At 41.2% G+C, this 17,556-nt stretch overlaps 1 protein-coding gene across 6 annotated transcripts in view; it reads right to left on the bottom strand.

Annotated features, from left to right (window-relative positions):
- prdm16 (PR domain containing 16) overlaps positions 1-17,556 on the bottom strand; it is a 246,043-nt gene that overhangs the window by 108,626 nt on the left and 119,861 nt on the right. For all 6 annotated transcript variants that reach the window (XM_084721462.1, XM_084721468.1, XM_084721463.1 and 3 more), the window contains exon 3: positions 8,776-8,823. In XM_084721462.1, the coding sequence (XP_084577588.1) occupies positions 8,776-8,823 (48 nt within the window). The remainder of the gene's footprint in view (positions 1-8,775; positions 8,824-17,556) is intronic.

The following is a 17,556-nucleotide window of genomic DNA, read 5'->3' as shown; positions in this document are numbered from 1 at the left end:
AAAAATGTTATTTTAGGAACATTTACAACACAGCTAACTTGAGGGATAAAAGAAAGAGAGTGGGCTAAGATAGCCGGCAGTCTGGCATCTGTTGTGTAAAACCAATAAAAAAGCAGTCGTATACATACTAAATCGACTTAGCTAAAACTACCTTTACCTACTGTTCATGAACTGTACCGGTAGCTACTGTTAGCTAACCCTACCATTTGATACAATTGACAAATAATCCCTAATAATTCCTTTAAGAGAAGTTTCTGTAATTCATTGTTGCCGCTGACATCCACCTCTGCAAAGGAGTAAGCTACGAACCTTTCAGAGGCACCTTTCAAACCTACATGCAGTGAGTATTTTGGGATTCAGCTGAGTTCATTTTCAACTTTCCACCTTCTCTATACACAGGACGATGTTAGGAGGCTAACGGTATGCTTTGAAAAGATTATCCTGCCTTAGGATCCAAACATTCCCCAACATACATGATTTCAACCATGTGAGCTCAATCTCTGCATATTTGTCTGTCTGTCTGCGACGGACCACTCCCCATCCCTCTGAAACCCACCACACAAACACTACATGGAAGCTCAGTGCTGACTGCCTCCGCTTTCAGACCACTTTTTTTCCTCGTCTGACCTGATACAATGCAGGATTTGGCAGTGTATATTTTGAAGAGGGGGATGGGGATGAAGTTGGTGACGCTGGTGCTGGTGGTGGTGCTGGATGGTGGGGGGGCAGGTTACGGAGCCAAATGAAAACATGTCACTCAGGGCCCATTAAAACGTAACCCTGCCCAGCAGAAGAAAGGGACCCATATCACCATTAAGTCATCTTGGGGCGAAGCAAAAACCGCAAATATTATTCCTACACCCCCCACCACCACCACACCCAATACACACACGCTCACACACTCCTCCCCTTCTTTTCCTTCAGATGACAGAGAAGAAGGGATGATTGGTCCTACGGTGTGTTTGCTCACTGCAGAATGATGAGATGATATTTGGGAACTTCCTGATCATGCAACGGTTTGTATGTTTTCAAGAGGAGAATTGAAGTTATTCATACATATTCTATCGATCCATCCATCGATCTACCCATCTATTTATCTGTCTATCTACCTATCTATCCATCTGTCCATCTATCCATCTATCTATGCCTGTTTGGTAGTTGTTGTAGGTTAATATTGGTGCGCTGACACAGAAAGGGAAGCAAATCTTGACCATGCACAGGTGCCTAAGGTGTGTGTTTGTGTTCAGTCCAGCCTGTGTCTGAACTGCACACTCAGACTCCAATTCTCTCTGTTATTTCCCTCCAGTCTCTCTTCTTTTTCCTCCCTCCTCTCTGTATACGTTCACGAAGCATATTGGATCAGATCAAAATCCAATGTGAGTCATGATGTTTGTTCCTCAAGAAGCTCCGGCTCTGCTCCCGACCCCCTCCTCCAAACACCCCTGGCACTCAGCAGCTGTCTGCTCCTCTGCTCCGCCTGGTCCTCCTCACAAAACCCTCTGCAAAAACCCTACGATACTTGCAAATTTTTCACTCAAGTTGAAAATTTTCAACTCACGCTTAATACAATGTCACTGGCAACATTTTGTTAAGCTACATTTATTTTGGGGTCTTGTTTTGGTGCTTTTTTAAATGGTTAATAATTAAATACCACAGGGATACAAGCACGAGCTCCATGTCATCTCTAAAATATGATGGCTCTATAATGTCAGACAGAACGCCCAGTCGAAAGGATTACCTGGTAGGTATCAAGTATCAAAGTATTTTCAGTCAAAAGTATTGTTTTGATATCAGGTATCATGATACTAAACGTAGTATTGGCATCAAATTGTAGTGTTGCACAGATTTGGTAATAGAACATTCTATCTATCTACTCAAGTCACATATTCAAATTACTTTTTCTGAACAACCAACAGTCCAAATCTTTACATTGGAGAAGCTGGAACCAGCCAATGCTTGGCATTTGTGCTTAATCAAAGACCAAAATGATTTAACAAAATTATTGGAATTGTTGTTGATTAGTTTGATTAGTTAGTCTGTTGATCAGCTCAAGTGACCCATTTCGACACTAGATCCATCCATGCATACCTGTTCAATATCTACTCAATGGTGAGTGGAAATTCACAATGGTGTTTAACAGAGATGTTTGGGTAAAATCCAATTTACTAGGCCTGTACTATAGTCTTTGTATTTTTAACTCTGTGTGTGTGTGTGTGTGTGTGTGTGTGTGTGTGTGTGTGTGTGTGTGCATGTGTACTCAGGCTATTTCCTACTCTTTGGGCTCATCACTCCACAGTCAAGTCATGGCCCAGGGGAGTCCACTGCCAAGCCCTGGGCATTCACGCCCCCACAAACAGATAAACACACATTCACACGCACACACGCATACACACACACACACACGCACACACACGCACACACACACATGCACACACACACACACACACACACACACACACACACGCACACACACACGCACACATATACACAGAGCCTCCCCTGTAACCAGGGGGCATTTGTGACGTTCAGCATTATGAAAAATGACTTGCCCCCGTGGCGCACCGGGGTGGCAGTGATTATAATATCCAGATAATCATTTCAAACAAATTATCATAATTATCAATCAATCATGAGCCTATTTAAGCAGGGGGAGGGATGGAGGAGTGTGGTGCTGTTGGCAGGGGGTAAACTATGGCCCGGAGCGCTGGATCACTTCTGTGACCCATGAGCTTCCCTCTGTCGACATAATAGCCCTCATACATTTAGGGTCATTTAGCAAGCGTATTTAGAGACTCAATTCCCCAGCTTGATATCTGGAAAAAAAAAAAGATATTCACACACACACACACGCACACACACACACACACACACATAGAGTCACAACTGCACCTGACCCCCATTTAGCTCCCTCGTCTTTCAACATGGAGAGGGAAAAATCTACTTATAGGTCAGAGTTCATATCAACCCCTCTCATTTTCCAGTTTACAACCAACCAACACTACATCTAAAACACATTTGCTGCATACAAATGAAATGATAACTAGTGCTGAAGTTTGACTAAAAGAACATCTCTGTCAAGCTTAGAAAGAAAATATTTCTCATTATCTGGAAATCATCATTGCTTAAAAGAAACATGCTCACTCAGACAAATAAGAGAGGAAGAGTGACACAGACTTGATCGTCTTAAAGAGATATTCTGCTGTATGTTTTCACAGTAAATCCCCTGTGAAAAGCAGCATGAATTGATTCAATCTCAGTGGTATTGAGGGGTGAATGAATGGGACTCAGAGAGGGAGAGACAGAGAAATTGAGAAACGGAGAGATAGAAAAGGAGAGAGATAGATAGTAGCCTTCGGGGGGGAGATGATCGTCTTGGGAAAAAAGCAATCAGTGCTCATTGATTTTCTCTCCTGGTTGAATGGAGGGTGTCTATCTGGAAGTCATTATCTGCCATCTGATCTGCTGGAGTGTTTACACACGTCAGGATGGACAGCAGCGCTCCTCTGAAGATGAGGATTAACACACACACAGACACACACACACACACACACACACACACAAAACACATACACAGAGTATAGGCTGCTTCTTTCCTTCTGCTCCCTATCTGGCTACCACTTTTAAATCCAAGGAATCCAAAGAGAAACACAAGTTGTCTGATACCCTATTAACTTCCACACACAGACACAGACACAGACTTAAGTGTATGTGCAGTGTGTGAATGAAAATATACGTAAGCGGGGCCTAGACAGCTAAACAGAGAGATAGTCGTGTTTTGTACGGCCGAACCAGACCAAACCAAACAATCCTTGATCCTATCACCAAGATCCATCGATAGCAATCTATAGCTCCAACAACACCGTGCTGTCTGCTTAGAGGTGGAATGAGTGGAAGAGGATGGATGAAGTAAGTAGAGAGGGGCCTCAGATAACACATCTTTTGATTTTCCGTCTGTGGGTGGAGTGTGAAGATGCATGTGTATAAACCAGTATGGCTCGATCCACAGCTTATTGGCAAGCACAAGATATGAATCCGAGGCCTTAGACCTCACACACACATATGTACACACGCACACATCCATATATACAGCTGTAAGCTCTGGGCAGCTTTCAGTAAGTGGGCTTGAGAAGCTACAATAACATCTTTGCTTCCGTTTTATCCCTTGCCTTAACCCTGACTCCACCAGTGCCCCCCAACTTGCCTTTACACTCAGACTTACTCAGCAGTGTGGAACGAGTCCATGTTTCTGCTCAATTTGCATGTGTAAATGTGTGGAACACATGTCTCAATAGTAACGATAATATTACTGTAAGGCTACTAAAATTCTTTCATCACAGAGAATATCCTGATTTCACCTGAACCGTCTTTTTACTTCAGTTATTTGGACCAGTGTGTAGGATTTAGTAGCATCTTGGGGATTTCAAACACCTTGTGTCACCATCTCCTTCAATAATTACAGAGAAACTGTGGAGGCCACAAAACTCTCAAAAAACATGCAGGGCCATATCTAGAGCCACTGTTTGGTTTGTAAAAACATTGCGGTGCAACATGGCAGCCTCCATGGCATCTGTAGATATAAATGGTTTATTCTAAAGTAAAGAAAAACACAAAAAATCTTCCCCTCAACTTATTATACACTGATGAAAACATACTTATGAATATTACTTTAAATTTCTGCCATTTTCTGCCAGGAGATCCCCCTAAATCTTACACATTGGACTTTTTAAAAAATGTTATTTTACAGAATTTGAATTGGTGTGATCTGTTTTCTCATTAAATCAAATGGTTGTTTAATTTTCTTCCTTCTGAGAATAACTTTAACTTGAGGTTATTATATTATTATTACATAAAATTACTACACAATTATTATTACATTCTGCTTGATCTTAGAGTATTTAAAAATAAGTGTAGAGTACAGTATACAGTATTATACTTGATTATATAGGACACTGTTAACAGTGTCTTATATAATCAAGTATAATAAAATTAAAGAAGAGGGTGGCTATTTATTTTTGGCATCTTTGGGAAAAAGTTCCATAATGTTTAATATAATGTAATTCAAGTGGTCTGAGAGAAAACTGGATTTCTGCTCCTCCTCTTAGCTCTGTTTTCAGGCTTCAGAACATCTAGCCTGGGTTGCGAGACTTCGGCCAATCACAGGTTGGTAAGATAGCTGATTGCTGAAGTTTGCCAGTGAACTCCACCAAAGAATCTTTCCCAGTAATAAGCACTTTGGTTTGTGTAGGGCAGAGTCATAAGTTATGAAGTTGACATGTATTGATGAGGTAACTAAATATTTAATTACTAATCAAATATCTACATCAATGCCTCCAGAATGAATTTAAACTGAAAAAGGAGCAGGAAAGAATTCCTCTTTATGTCTTCCATTTATACCTCTTACCTCATCCATTAATCAATCCATTTATTTTGTCTATATAAAACTGATCTATCTTCTGATCGAGTTTACATTGACTCAGTAATGTGTTCTGTAGTTGCATGTCAATATTTCTCTCTCTATATATAAATGTATATATACACATACATATGTGTGTACATATACTGTATATATATGTGTGTGTGTGTATGTGTATATATATATATGTATATATATATATACATATATACACACACACACATATATGTATACATATATATATATACACCTCATATAAACACAACAACAGATCTGTTTTACTCTAATTTAAAGCACAGCAAAAAATAAGAAAACTAACAACAACCACACATTCATGCAAACTCATACACACACACCTTTCAGCAGTGAACTAGTTTATTCACAAGCTACAACTCAATTAACATTCTGCTTTAATCAAGCATAACGATGGTAATGACACAGTGGAGGCAGAGAAGTCAGTGTTTATGTGTGTGTGCGCATTTGTGTGCATGCCCATGCCTTGTGTTTGTGTGTGAGTGTGTGTGTAACTGTACGATGTGGATGAATGAGTCATGTCATAAGGAATGGCTCATGCATAATTTCATTCATATTCATAACAGGCATGTGGTCTGCCACCGCCCGATGAGGGCCCACCGCAACTCACACTCTGCATAATGAGATGTGGCCAGTGTGTGTGTGTGTGTGTGTGTGTGTGTGTGTGTGTGTGTGTGTGTGTGTGTGTTTGGGTTTTTTTTGTAGGTAAGCATACTGTCTGACTGTGGTCTGTCATCTGGATGTGTGTATCACAACTTTACCTATCAGTGCATGTATGTAAGCATGCAAGTCTTCATACTTGCATGTGTGTAAATGTGTGTGCGTGCAGAGTGGTGCATGGATCACTCTCATGTGGAAGGTGGTTAGGTAGTTTATAAAACCGTGTAGGTTTTTCCACATTGTACGAACATGTGGGGAACAGGGAACAGCCCAAACCACCTGCGGTCAACTCTTAAAATAAGCTCATTGACTAATGTCGGATTTCAAATCAACCGAGCCGTCGGTGATTTGCATATCTGCCTGTTTATAGAGGGTATGGCAACAAGACCCCTGACCTGAAATGCAAATGAAAAAATTTAAGTGATTTTGTTTTCCTAAGGGCTAAATTGGCCATAATTGTAAATTACGCCAGAAGAGATTTTAAGTGAAATTCGTCTTGCGAAGGCGTCTCTGTATAGAGCTCTCACATACTGCTTTTATTAAGGGGAGCTGGATTTCGTATTGAAAAGTAGCCCACCATTAGTTCTGCTCCTCATGTTTTGACCGTCCTGTCATGTAAGATAAGACAAAAGGCACAGACAGAGTTTGGAGACAAGATCCAAATCTCAGCTTTAATTTCTTTGATAGCTATATCAATGATGAAAAGTTGGCAACAACTGCAGCATGCTGCTCATGTGACATGATGAACATTTAAATCTCTTTTCTGTCAACCAACATTAATCCAAGTCCAACTAAATAGTGCAAACAAATGTTTGCTTATTTCCAACCCGCTCAAACTGATGGTAATTGTACTGCAAGGTCAGTCAATCAATTTTAAAGTAAAGAAGAAAAAAAATTAAAACAATGCCAATACTTGGGTTTGGAGCAACTATAGATTCCTCCTCTAAAACTCAAATCTGATAAAACCCGCATGTAATTCACAGCTGTCTCGTTTTCAGTCATTGATTTAGGTTTCTGCTGCCCCGTCACTGACTTGAGTTGGGGAAGAGCTATGTCTGTATTGCTTCAGCCATTCTCAGAGTGAGTGCCCACTTTGCTGCAGCCATTGTTCTTTCATGGACCATTAGATGGACATGAACTCTGGCGCTGTCCCGTCGTGACCCGGCGACACTGGTCATAAAAACAAACTGCCCAGCCCCTTCAATAAATTTATCACCTCATAAAGTGGTCAGTGACTGGTCAATGGGACGTATCGGCCACTGTGTGTGTGTGTGTGTGTGTCAGTGTTTTTGTCTGAGTGAAGAGAGGGTTTAATAGATTGCAGATCATTGTTTGTTAGTGTTCTTCAAAGCTTATAAGTTACTGAAGCGCTCGCCAATGAATCCAACATAGAAAAAAAAGATGATTTGAAGATTTAATCGTTCAAGCTTATAATCTACGGTCTTCATCCCATGTATGTTCAGTTGAAGTTTGTTTAATACTGTCAGTGAAATTTAATACTAATATAACCTTTTAAAAAGTGCAAAGATGCAAGCACACAGATGATTTTTTCCTGTACATTAAGCAGATATTTTAGTTAGTTAGTTAGTTAAAGATATAATATACAGGATTTCTTGGTTGCTGTTAGTAAACACACAGTTCAAAGTTGGCCCCTCCTCCCTGGCTCAAACAATGAGAGAGAAGGAAACAGCAGTGGTGGTCAAGAGAGGTAGAGAGAGAATGAAGTGAGGGAGCTGCGTCAGCATAAACAAAGCAGTGAACCAGAGGGAAAAGAAATTACATTTTCTGATTGTTATACAGTGGTTATGTTTGAAAGCACAAATAAATATGCTCACACCAAATACAATGCTGGATTTTGTGTGAATGCAGCCAAAGCACTCCTTGTCCTGTTCTTATCACTGCATCCTTAGTCTGCTCCACCTGTGTGTGTGCATGTGTTTGTTGCAGCAGCAATGTAACCATTGGTCACTACATTTTTATAGACTTCTGACCTCACAATCTGTGTGCTATATTGGCTGGTGCACACCAGTGTCAAGTAGGCTGACAACCAGAAATGGCTCGAAAACTAAGAGAAAAATAAGAGAAAGAAAAAAAAAAACACAAGCAGAGGCCAGGATATCTGTGTATAAAGACACAACCAGACTCCTATCAGGCCACAAGTGATGATTGACAGGGATTATGTTTATATGAGAAAATCCTGCATAGGGTGCCAAAAAGTTTTATTTATTCAGGAAATCTCATTGGCATCAAGGTTTCTTTAGCAAGAATAGCCTGAGAATGAATTTCATACAGACAAGACAACTCATTCACTTAAAATAATAATCACACAAACACACACACACACACACACACACACACACACACACACACACACACACACACACACACTACTTAACTAGAAATATTATCAGAAATATAAGGATAATATAGGCTTTCAAGTCTCCCAGAGTTGGCATGAGGAACTTTCATGGCCAACCCATCCTGTGATCTGGTTTCATGGTAACGTCTAACATCTATAAGCAAAATCTCAGTCAGATGAATGCCACTTTTATTACATCACCCTCAAAATGACTTTGATGTGCAGGTAAACCCAGCGGGATAGCTGCCATGCAGGCAGACATACAGAAACATGATTTGTGAAATAGTATAAACAGGTATAACTACCCTACCTTTTTGATGCAGCTGTCAGGGGAGGCTTCTTCATGGTCATTCATCATCTGTTAAGAAAAAACAGAAAGATGTATATTTGTAAAGTGCTCATGATATCTAAATCCACAACAATATTCAAAAATCAGTTTATTAAAGCGTTAAAAATGAATATTGATCCCTGCTCTTTACTGGCCATAGGTTGTGCCACTTGATGACAAGAGCAGCACAGGGTGTTCACAGTTCATCACACAGACCCTCTGGGCTACAAATGTGACCAGAGGGATAGAATAATGGACTGAGAGGTCACAAAAACACACACACACACAGAAGCAAACATAACACTACACACACACCCACTCTGATGAATGAATGCCCCACAGATTTGACGTTAATTCTCCGCTTCAGCGTTGCAGGAAATTTCGCTGAGACTGTGTCTGTCTGTGAGTGTGTGTATGTGTGTGTGTATAATTAAGCCTTCAAGCAATATTTACTGGGGGCAGATGGGTGGTAGAATGCTCCCAGTGTCTGCCAGAGGAAATGAAGGAAGTGGGGGAATGATGAAGAGATGGGGCTGCTCTGCTGCAATGAGGGGGCATTTCACATATAATGGCAACCCAGAGTCTCTCGCCGTCTTTCTCTCCTCTCGCTCTGAAGCCCATTGATGGCAACCGAGGATCAAAGAAGAGATGCAGACTGTTTTCAGAGCAGTTTTAGGTGGGGTCGGGGGATCAGCATGGTACTTTACCGAGCTGAAGTGAAATTAGGCCTATAAAACTTCCTCAAGCACAGACACACGGCAGATCTGAGCCTCCCTTTTCCTGCTCCCTATCCTCCCCATCTGCCCTTTAACAGTAGGTGTGTTGTTTGGGTGTTGTGACAAGACTGGCTGCCTTTATATTAGAGCTGACATATTAAAGTTTGTATTTCCTAAACCAGTGTGGCCCACCGTGATTGGGAACGAGACATTTATCTGCTGTGGAATCTGACATGGAAACTGTGTAGCTTTTCTTTGAATCCTGGCATACAGCAACTTCTGTTATGCACCTTTCTATACACACTCACATGTACCTCGAGTTCGTTCATGAGACTACTTATTCCTCACTTAACAGTTATCTGAAAACAGAGTAGCACATAGGAGTTCGCTCTCAATCCTTCTTTCTCTCCTCTCACTAAACAGTGAACCAGATGGGCCATATGTGCACCCATGCACCGTACGCCGCGGTTTCCTATATTAAGCTGTCAAGGGATCTGTTTCTCAGCCTTGCCAAATGGGAACAATTACACCACAGATACTTAGAACAGTGTTCTCAGCCTACTTACACATCATCTAAACCTTTACAGAAGCATCCTGTTCCAGAAATCAGCCTCAAACACAGCAACAGTAAACATGTCATCCCCCACGGGAGCTGCAGTCTCCCTCATGGCCAATGCAATTTGTCATATCGTTTTGACTTGGACCTGTAGTGTCCCTACTTTGAAAATGTGCAAATCAAGTGGTGAAGTGCAAGCAAGTTTCATTGAAATCTGATGTGTGTTACCATGATGAATAAACAAATCAGCTAATAATAGCCAAGCACTCTAGTCCATAGCTTTTTTCCAGTTTTCATCTTGCACATTTTGCGTTTACGATGGATGCATGCGGACGAAAAACTCCGGACAAAAAAGGACAATCAAGAGTTAATGTTTGTAAAGTGAGTATGAATGATTGAAAGTGCAGGATTCTTTGGCCCCTTTGCATATTATGTTTAATATCCCAGCGAGGATATTCTCAATAGGTTCCAATATGGACACCTTTTTCACTGACTATTTGAAGACGTTGACTGCACATTCATATTTAGACCATATTTCACTGGGATTTGCAAAAGTGCCATTTTTTCATCCTCTACAATGTGCAAATAATAACCTATCATCACTTATTAGCCTCACTAAGAAACTACATCCAAATTTCTCAGTTGAAAGCCAGAAATAAATCTGCCTCACACATGACTTCAACCCCAGTTTCCAGGAATAGTGTGTTTAACCTATTTATCGACCACATCAGACAGCTGATATGGACTTTCTCGCTCTTTATGCTTTGTGACCTGACTTCTTAGAGCATTTCTGACTGAAGGCTTTCTGGTGCTTGTGGCAGAAAGGCTTGAAGACTACATTATAGAATAGACAAAGCTTAAATCCATAATAGGTAACATTCCTGCATTAAATTGTCTAAAAACAATGGACATATGTTATATATTGTTGAATTGATTGCTGCATTGTATACTTACATTATCCCAAAAGTTTCAACAATGAATGCAGAGAAATCCTTAATTTATTCAAGGTAAGGAACATTTCCTGCTTGCTGTTGCTTGCTAATATTTAGTTGCTAAGACGTCTGGGAAAACACAGGATACATCAGATACACGAGAAAGTGAGGAAGGAAGTTGGCGAACATGACTAAATGTAATGTGAATGAAACTTACATATTACCTCATCAGTGAACATAATTTCTGCCTGAGTCATGTCAGATAGATTTTCAACAGCTATGGTGGTTATTTATACCTACAGTGTAGTTGTGGCTGTAACCAATATGCTTAAGTAATTGTACATCAACATTAGGTATAGTATGGAAGGTATGTCTTATATTCAGTTCACATACAGAACTTATCCCATTATGATGTCTTGGAAGTTTCTTGTAGGCAGCACGCAGCCCATATAGTTTCTTCTGTATGACCTTTTAATATGAAATATTACACGGATTAAAATTGTATCTCTTTGTGTAGACCTCATTTTGCCAACTAGTGAAATATAACTTTGGACAAATACCATCACACTAATCACCACCATCTCTCTTTCAACCCACAACTGAAAAAATTGCCACAATGATTAAACAAATTTGTTTTTTTCAACACTTTGATGTTGTAAGCACATTTTAGCTGGTTGAAAAGAGGGAAAAAGAGGTCTCAGATGAATGGTGCTCACTGGGATTACAGATGCCGCATAGATTTGAATTTATTTGTAGATGAGAACTCTGGCCTCTATGCAGCTAACTTGTGAGGGTGTGTATCTGTATAGTATGTAGTGTATTTCTGAGACTGACAGAAATGGTTTTGCTTGCTCTTTGCAAAAATAGCCATGGTTGCGGATGTGCTGGTTTGAATGAAATGAAAGAGACAGATTACAAAATGGTCATTTTGCTTGAAAACAAGCAAACATTCAAATTTATTTCTGTTTTTTTTAGTTATTTATTTCTTCAATGTAAGAACTGTGTTGGGTAAAGTAGGGTAAAGTAACTACTGAGTAAAAAGAAAGGTAAATTGGGGTTAATGTGTCTGCTCTGCAAGTAAAACTGTGCCTGTGAACTTTAAACATGGCGACAGAGCAGATAGTGAAATAGAAAGAGTGAGTAAGAGAGGGAGAGAGGACTTCCCCTTTCTTGTAATGCACAAGACCAGCTGCAACAGTTTACAAAACCAACAGCTTGGCTGGGTCGTCTAAAATGCTACCAGGCGTTCAACAACTATAGGACAATTTCTGGACTTTCCCCCTGCTCTGCTCTGTTCAGCTACATGCCAAGTGTAAATATGTGTGTGTATCAAATTGTGCAAGAGTAACCTAAAACTGCAGAAGACATGCAAGCAGACATGAGCGGTTTTACTGATGCCTTAATGTCTTTCAGCTTCAGGTGGGGGGTCGGGACGCTGTGGGCTTTCTATCGTCCAAACCTCAGCTTTGGGTCCAGAAACACTGAGCTGACTGTCAGGAAAATGCTAATTATAAAGCTTCCTGGCTTTGAATTCTATGTAATTCTAATCCAAATTGTTTGTCTGTTGAAAAGTTACCCAATGAGAGTTTTGTTTTTTGTTTTTTTTTAAGCAACATTTAAAGATCGGTGGTTAACAGGGTTTCCAGTGGTGAAAAGCAAGGGCTTGTGCAATGATGACAATAATTGCAACATAAAGGCAGGTGGAGATGCTCTTTCAACACTGGCATACTGTAAGCACACACACACTCATATATATATGGTGACACACATACCAGACAGACACATGCAGACAGAAACACACACAGAATAGCCGAGCCTTGCTGCAGGACCCCGCCAAGCAAATAAATAAGCTATTAATTAGGGAAGGAAAATGTGATTGGCCACTGACTGGCGGTGCTATGATTTATTGCACGTGTCACCGTCATCTCAAAGTGACTTTTACTCTGGGTCGCTGAGACAGGTCCAAATAGAGACTGGCCTATGTTGAGACGGATAGATTTTCCACTACACAGAGAGAGGTAAAATTGTCCATTTGTTCTGTATCTCGCCGGCTGAATGCTGACATGTCAATATGTCTTATGGAAAAGAGAAAACACTGAAGCGAGGGTAATTAGAAAGTGTGTGTAAGTGTGTGTCTGGGCACACAAAGTTCTCTCTCTGGCCCATATGACCTCAAACATAAACAAATCCAGTCGTGGCTTGATGAAAGTGCAGCCACCTGCAGAATCCTTCCACCAAGAGCTGTCCAGACCCTCATTAGGGGTATATGCGTAAATGTGTGTGTTTGTGTATGTGAGAACGTGTGTGTATGTGTCTCTCACCATGTCTGTGGTGTGTGCTTTCACACCAGGCGGGAGGGAAAACCCCGCCATTATTAGTGTTTCATAGCACAGCTTTTGTTATTGGACAGAGTCAGGAGTTTTTCAACACCACTTCAGCACCATTCGTATTGACACGCCATGATGACCAAGCGGACAAAAGAAAACAAGACGTGGGGAGAGACACTCAGTGAGTGGACTGCCTCATTGTTTTTACAAGACCTGTCACAGCCTAAAACACATGACGGAGCGAAATCCCGCTCAGTTTATTTCCAGAACTCATTTAACATGAAAAAACAGCAGAAATGCCCCAAGGGGGGTTTCTGTATAGGGCCCATAAAGCATATGTGGTTTTGCATGTAGAGCTCAAGTCAAACCTTGGGAGAATGACCCATACAGTCATATAATTCACCAATGCAAAGGCTGAATGAGTAGCCATAGCAACTAGAGTAAGACCTTACAAAGCTTGCTCATCATCATCCTCAGGCGCGAGGAGAAGAAGAGGGCCCCACTTGGAGGTTTGCGTTGTAGGAAAATGTTAGCATTCTGTTGCCAAAAACAATTCTCCTCAACTCTGGATAATATGAGGCAATACAGCAACACGGCCCAATGGATGGCTGCGGATGTCACAAAGCCACAAGTTTCCAAAAAGAACCAGCAGCAAACAAACCTCAGGGCTTTTTGAACCAGGGGACTGACTGACAACCCATTGGCTGCAAGAGCCACACCAAGAAAGCCACAAATTGAAAGTTTTGCTAGGCATTTATTGGGAACTTTTGCAGCTTCTTGGCATGCTGACAGAATTGCATTGTGGCAGCAAAGCTGCGGATGGGTTATTGATCTTTTTGACGTATAGATGGGAGAGGAAGCGGTCTTTCACTGTGGGTCGTGTTGAATAATAAACTGCAGAGAAAGTGTATTTGTGTCAGAGAGCAAGAAAGAAAAAAAGAGAAAAATAAAAGGAAAGACTCTGTTTCTCATTGCTGGTGCCTTTAAAATAGGAGCTAACTATCATGTCAAACATGATCTCAACAAATGGATCTGACTCATGTGAGTACCAGATACTGGCAAATCTGATCGGAACACTTTACAATCAATGAAATGACATGGCTGCCCCAAAAAAGGAAGAAAAAGAAGTGGGAATATCAAGCCTCCAGTGTTTTTTCTCTCAGGTCTCTTGCTATCATTTGAACTCCATGATAACAAACCTTTACACATTCCTGCCAGAATCTGCCACAGATTGTTTGACTAAGGATACACGTCTGATTCAGTCTGCTTTTTAGCGTCAAGTCAGATGGTGCCTGTTCATGGCTCCAAGTCCTTCCTCTGGCTTGTCCTTTAAAAGGGTGTAAAATGGGGCTATTTCGGGACTTCCCAGAGATAGGGGCCTTGACAGCTGACCCAAAACAAGACCAGAGCTATGACTTCTTAAAAACATGCCTCAACAATGAGGTTGCTCACAGAGCTTAAGAAGGGAGGTGGGAGGACTAAGGCAGGAGATGAGGAAACGGGGCAGAAATCTGCACGGCTAAATACCAGGAAGCTGGGCGTCCATCAGATAGAATATATTTATGATGACTTTAATAAGCGGAAGAATTGAGGTGCTTTGGCCAAGGCAAACATAAAGGGGAGTGCTGATACTAAACTTTCCCTCTCTTTCTCTGTCTTAGTTGATAAAGAAGGTAATTATGAATGTAATCACTGTTTGGCTTCTTATCTCCATCTCCACTTTGCTGCGAAGCTTAATGTGAGAAAATTATACAGCATATTGGCAAAAGCGAAAGACATTGATGCCAAAGGAATGCATGTGATGCCATTGTCTGAGAGAAAGAGGAGAGGTCAGATTAGCTTGACACTTATCACACTGCGCTAAAACTAACACTGTTACCCAACCCTACATCCAGATGGGTCTATGCAGGGTGCGGCCTGTGACGGAACTAAGAACTGTTGGTGAGATAGAGCTTAGTGCACAAAGGTTAGATTTGGAAGGCAAACACTCAGAACTATTGTACAACTCTGGAAAGTCACGGCCACTTGTCAAATACAAACGGCTGATATTTACAGAACGAGCGTTGACCCTGTGTGTCCTAAGAGTCTTTGTGTGATTTATGAAGAAAATGCCATAGTGAAATCTCCTGGCAGGGTTTACTGAGACTTCGGACAACTTGTCTCATCATTTCTATGTCCTGTATTATTCACAAGTCTTGCTTAGACATGTGCGGTCAAGGTGCCATGCATTATACGCTTGGCACAAATGAGAGATTCAAATATTTGTATTCATACGTCTGACAGTTGCAGCGTTTGAAGTCATTTCTCTGTAAGAAAGCCATGTCTCAAGGTGAGGTTTGCACTTCGTCAGCAAACAAAGCTTGGGAAAGAAGCTCACTGAGGGGAATGCAGAGGGAGGTGGAGGGAAAAGAAAGAGAGCAGGATTCTGCAAATTTATTAAAAGGGTCATATTTTCATGGCGGCCTCGTGCAACCATCCATCACCTGACGTCCAAGGCCCCTTATCCTTTTAAGGCCGTTGACTCTGAACTTGATATCGACAGAACCATACAGATAAATTATCTGCTTGGCCTCCGCTTTATTGATAAGTCATTTGGGCAGATGATCAGTAATAATCATAAGTGAATAAGGGTGTGCCAATAGATCTTCTGCCAGCAGACGGTGTGACAGCCGCAGGGTTGAGGCCCAATAAATAACCCTACCTTTTGGCCTAAGAGGATTGCCTACACAGCATCGGCAGCTACTGTGGCATGCCTTTCAGATAATGATATATCACGTCCTCCCTCTTCATTTTGATAAAGGTTGCAGTTTATCGATACGTGGCAGCAGGAAGAAAAATAATATTGCCTTATTTCTAATGATCTCCTACTCTTCCCATGACACATATTGCCTCTTAGCAAGCAGGGGGTTATGGGACTAAGATTTAGGGTCTTGACTTAAGGGTGTATAGATTGAATCAAAGGTCGTGCCACGGATACTTTTCATTTCACATACCTCAGCTGAGCAAGATGTCTACGCAGCCTATGCATATATGAATGTTTACATTTATGCACAACATAAATCTGATATTGGCTTTTTAGTTCAGCAATGTCATATGTTTCATATCTCCATTTCCTCCTGCAAACTGAATTTGTGTATTTAGAAACAGACACCAGACCACACTGTCTGTTCCTCTGTCTAGTGCCAATATGAATCCCTAATTCAAACCAGGAATTCCTTTAGGTAGGTAGAAAAGGACGCGGAAACACAGAGAGGGGGATCTCTCATCGCATCAGGGGCTTTTCTGGACGGCAGCCACTGAGATATTGTCACGTGACGATGGATAACTGGCGAGTAAATTGCATATCGTTTATCGGGGTCCGGCTAAATATTTACACCAGTGGCATATTTCAACATAAACAGAGGGGTTTTGGTAGCTTTTCATTTTTCTTTGCACTCTCTCTTTCTTCAAATCCAATATACTGTACAGAAAGAACAAGTTGGCTCAAACAAGAAGGCTAGACAGAGACGCTGGACAAGACGGAAGGAAATAAGGACAAAGGAAAAGACATTTTAAGAAGTTTTTGCTGTAGAGATGTTCAGGCATCCCCCTGCAAATCCATCCTGTGGCTTTTCTGCATTTTTGGACCACACACACATGCACACACATATATACAAGGAGCTTGGGCGCGGGCCCAAACATAGAAGTGAAAAGTCTCTAGTGACTTGGAGGCTAAGTGCATGTATACATGGGTCGGTGGCTGGGACAAGCGAGGGCTTTCTTCAGAGCTCCAAGGGTTTATACCGAGGTCAAGCCCTGCACACGATGGTGATGATGCTGATGATGCTTAAGAAGGCCAAAGCTATGCCGAGTGACTTGCTGATGAGATTTCTCCAGCAGATAAATAAACAAGGCCTGACGGTGGATTTCCTGCTCAGGGATATGACTGTGTTTTTGTTTGTGAACAGCAGGGTAGATATAAGAGTTTGATCTGATGTGCCAAACAGGGACAAATTATACAGAACCATTGCATAATTACAGTTGTAACAGAGTAGTAGATCAATTATTAAACACCTCCCACAATTCATCTGTCCCTCTGAACTATCTACTTTTCTCTTAAACCTGTCTTCACTCTCTCAATGGCCTTTTTGTTCTGGTGTGGCCTCGGTGTTTACAAGGAAGACATAGAGCTTAGATGTTAGGTCATCAGCAGGACAGAGGTGAATGGTGTGGCGTGTGCTGGGGAAAGAGTA

The sequence above is a fragment of the Lutjanus erythropterus genome, chromosome 6 (assembly GCF_056507025.1).
Source record: "Lutjanus erythropterus isolate fLutEry1 chromosome 6, fLutEry1.hap2, whole genome shotgun sequence".
Taxonomy (NCBI): Eukaryota; Metazoa; Chordata; class Actinopteri; order Lutjaniformes; family Lutjanidae; genus Lutjanus; species Lutjanus erythropterus.
The sequence above is the reverse complement of the archived record's forward strand: the minus strand, read 5'-3'. Positions and strand labels throughout refer to the sequence as shown.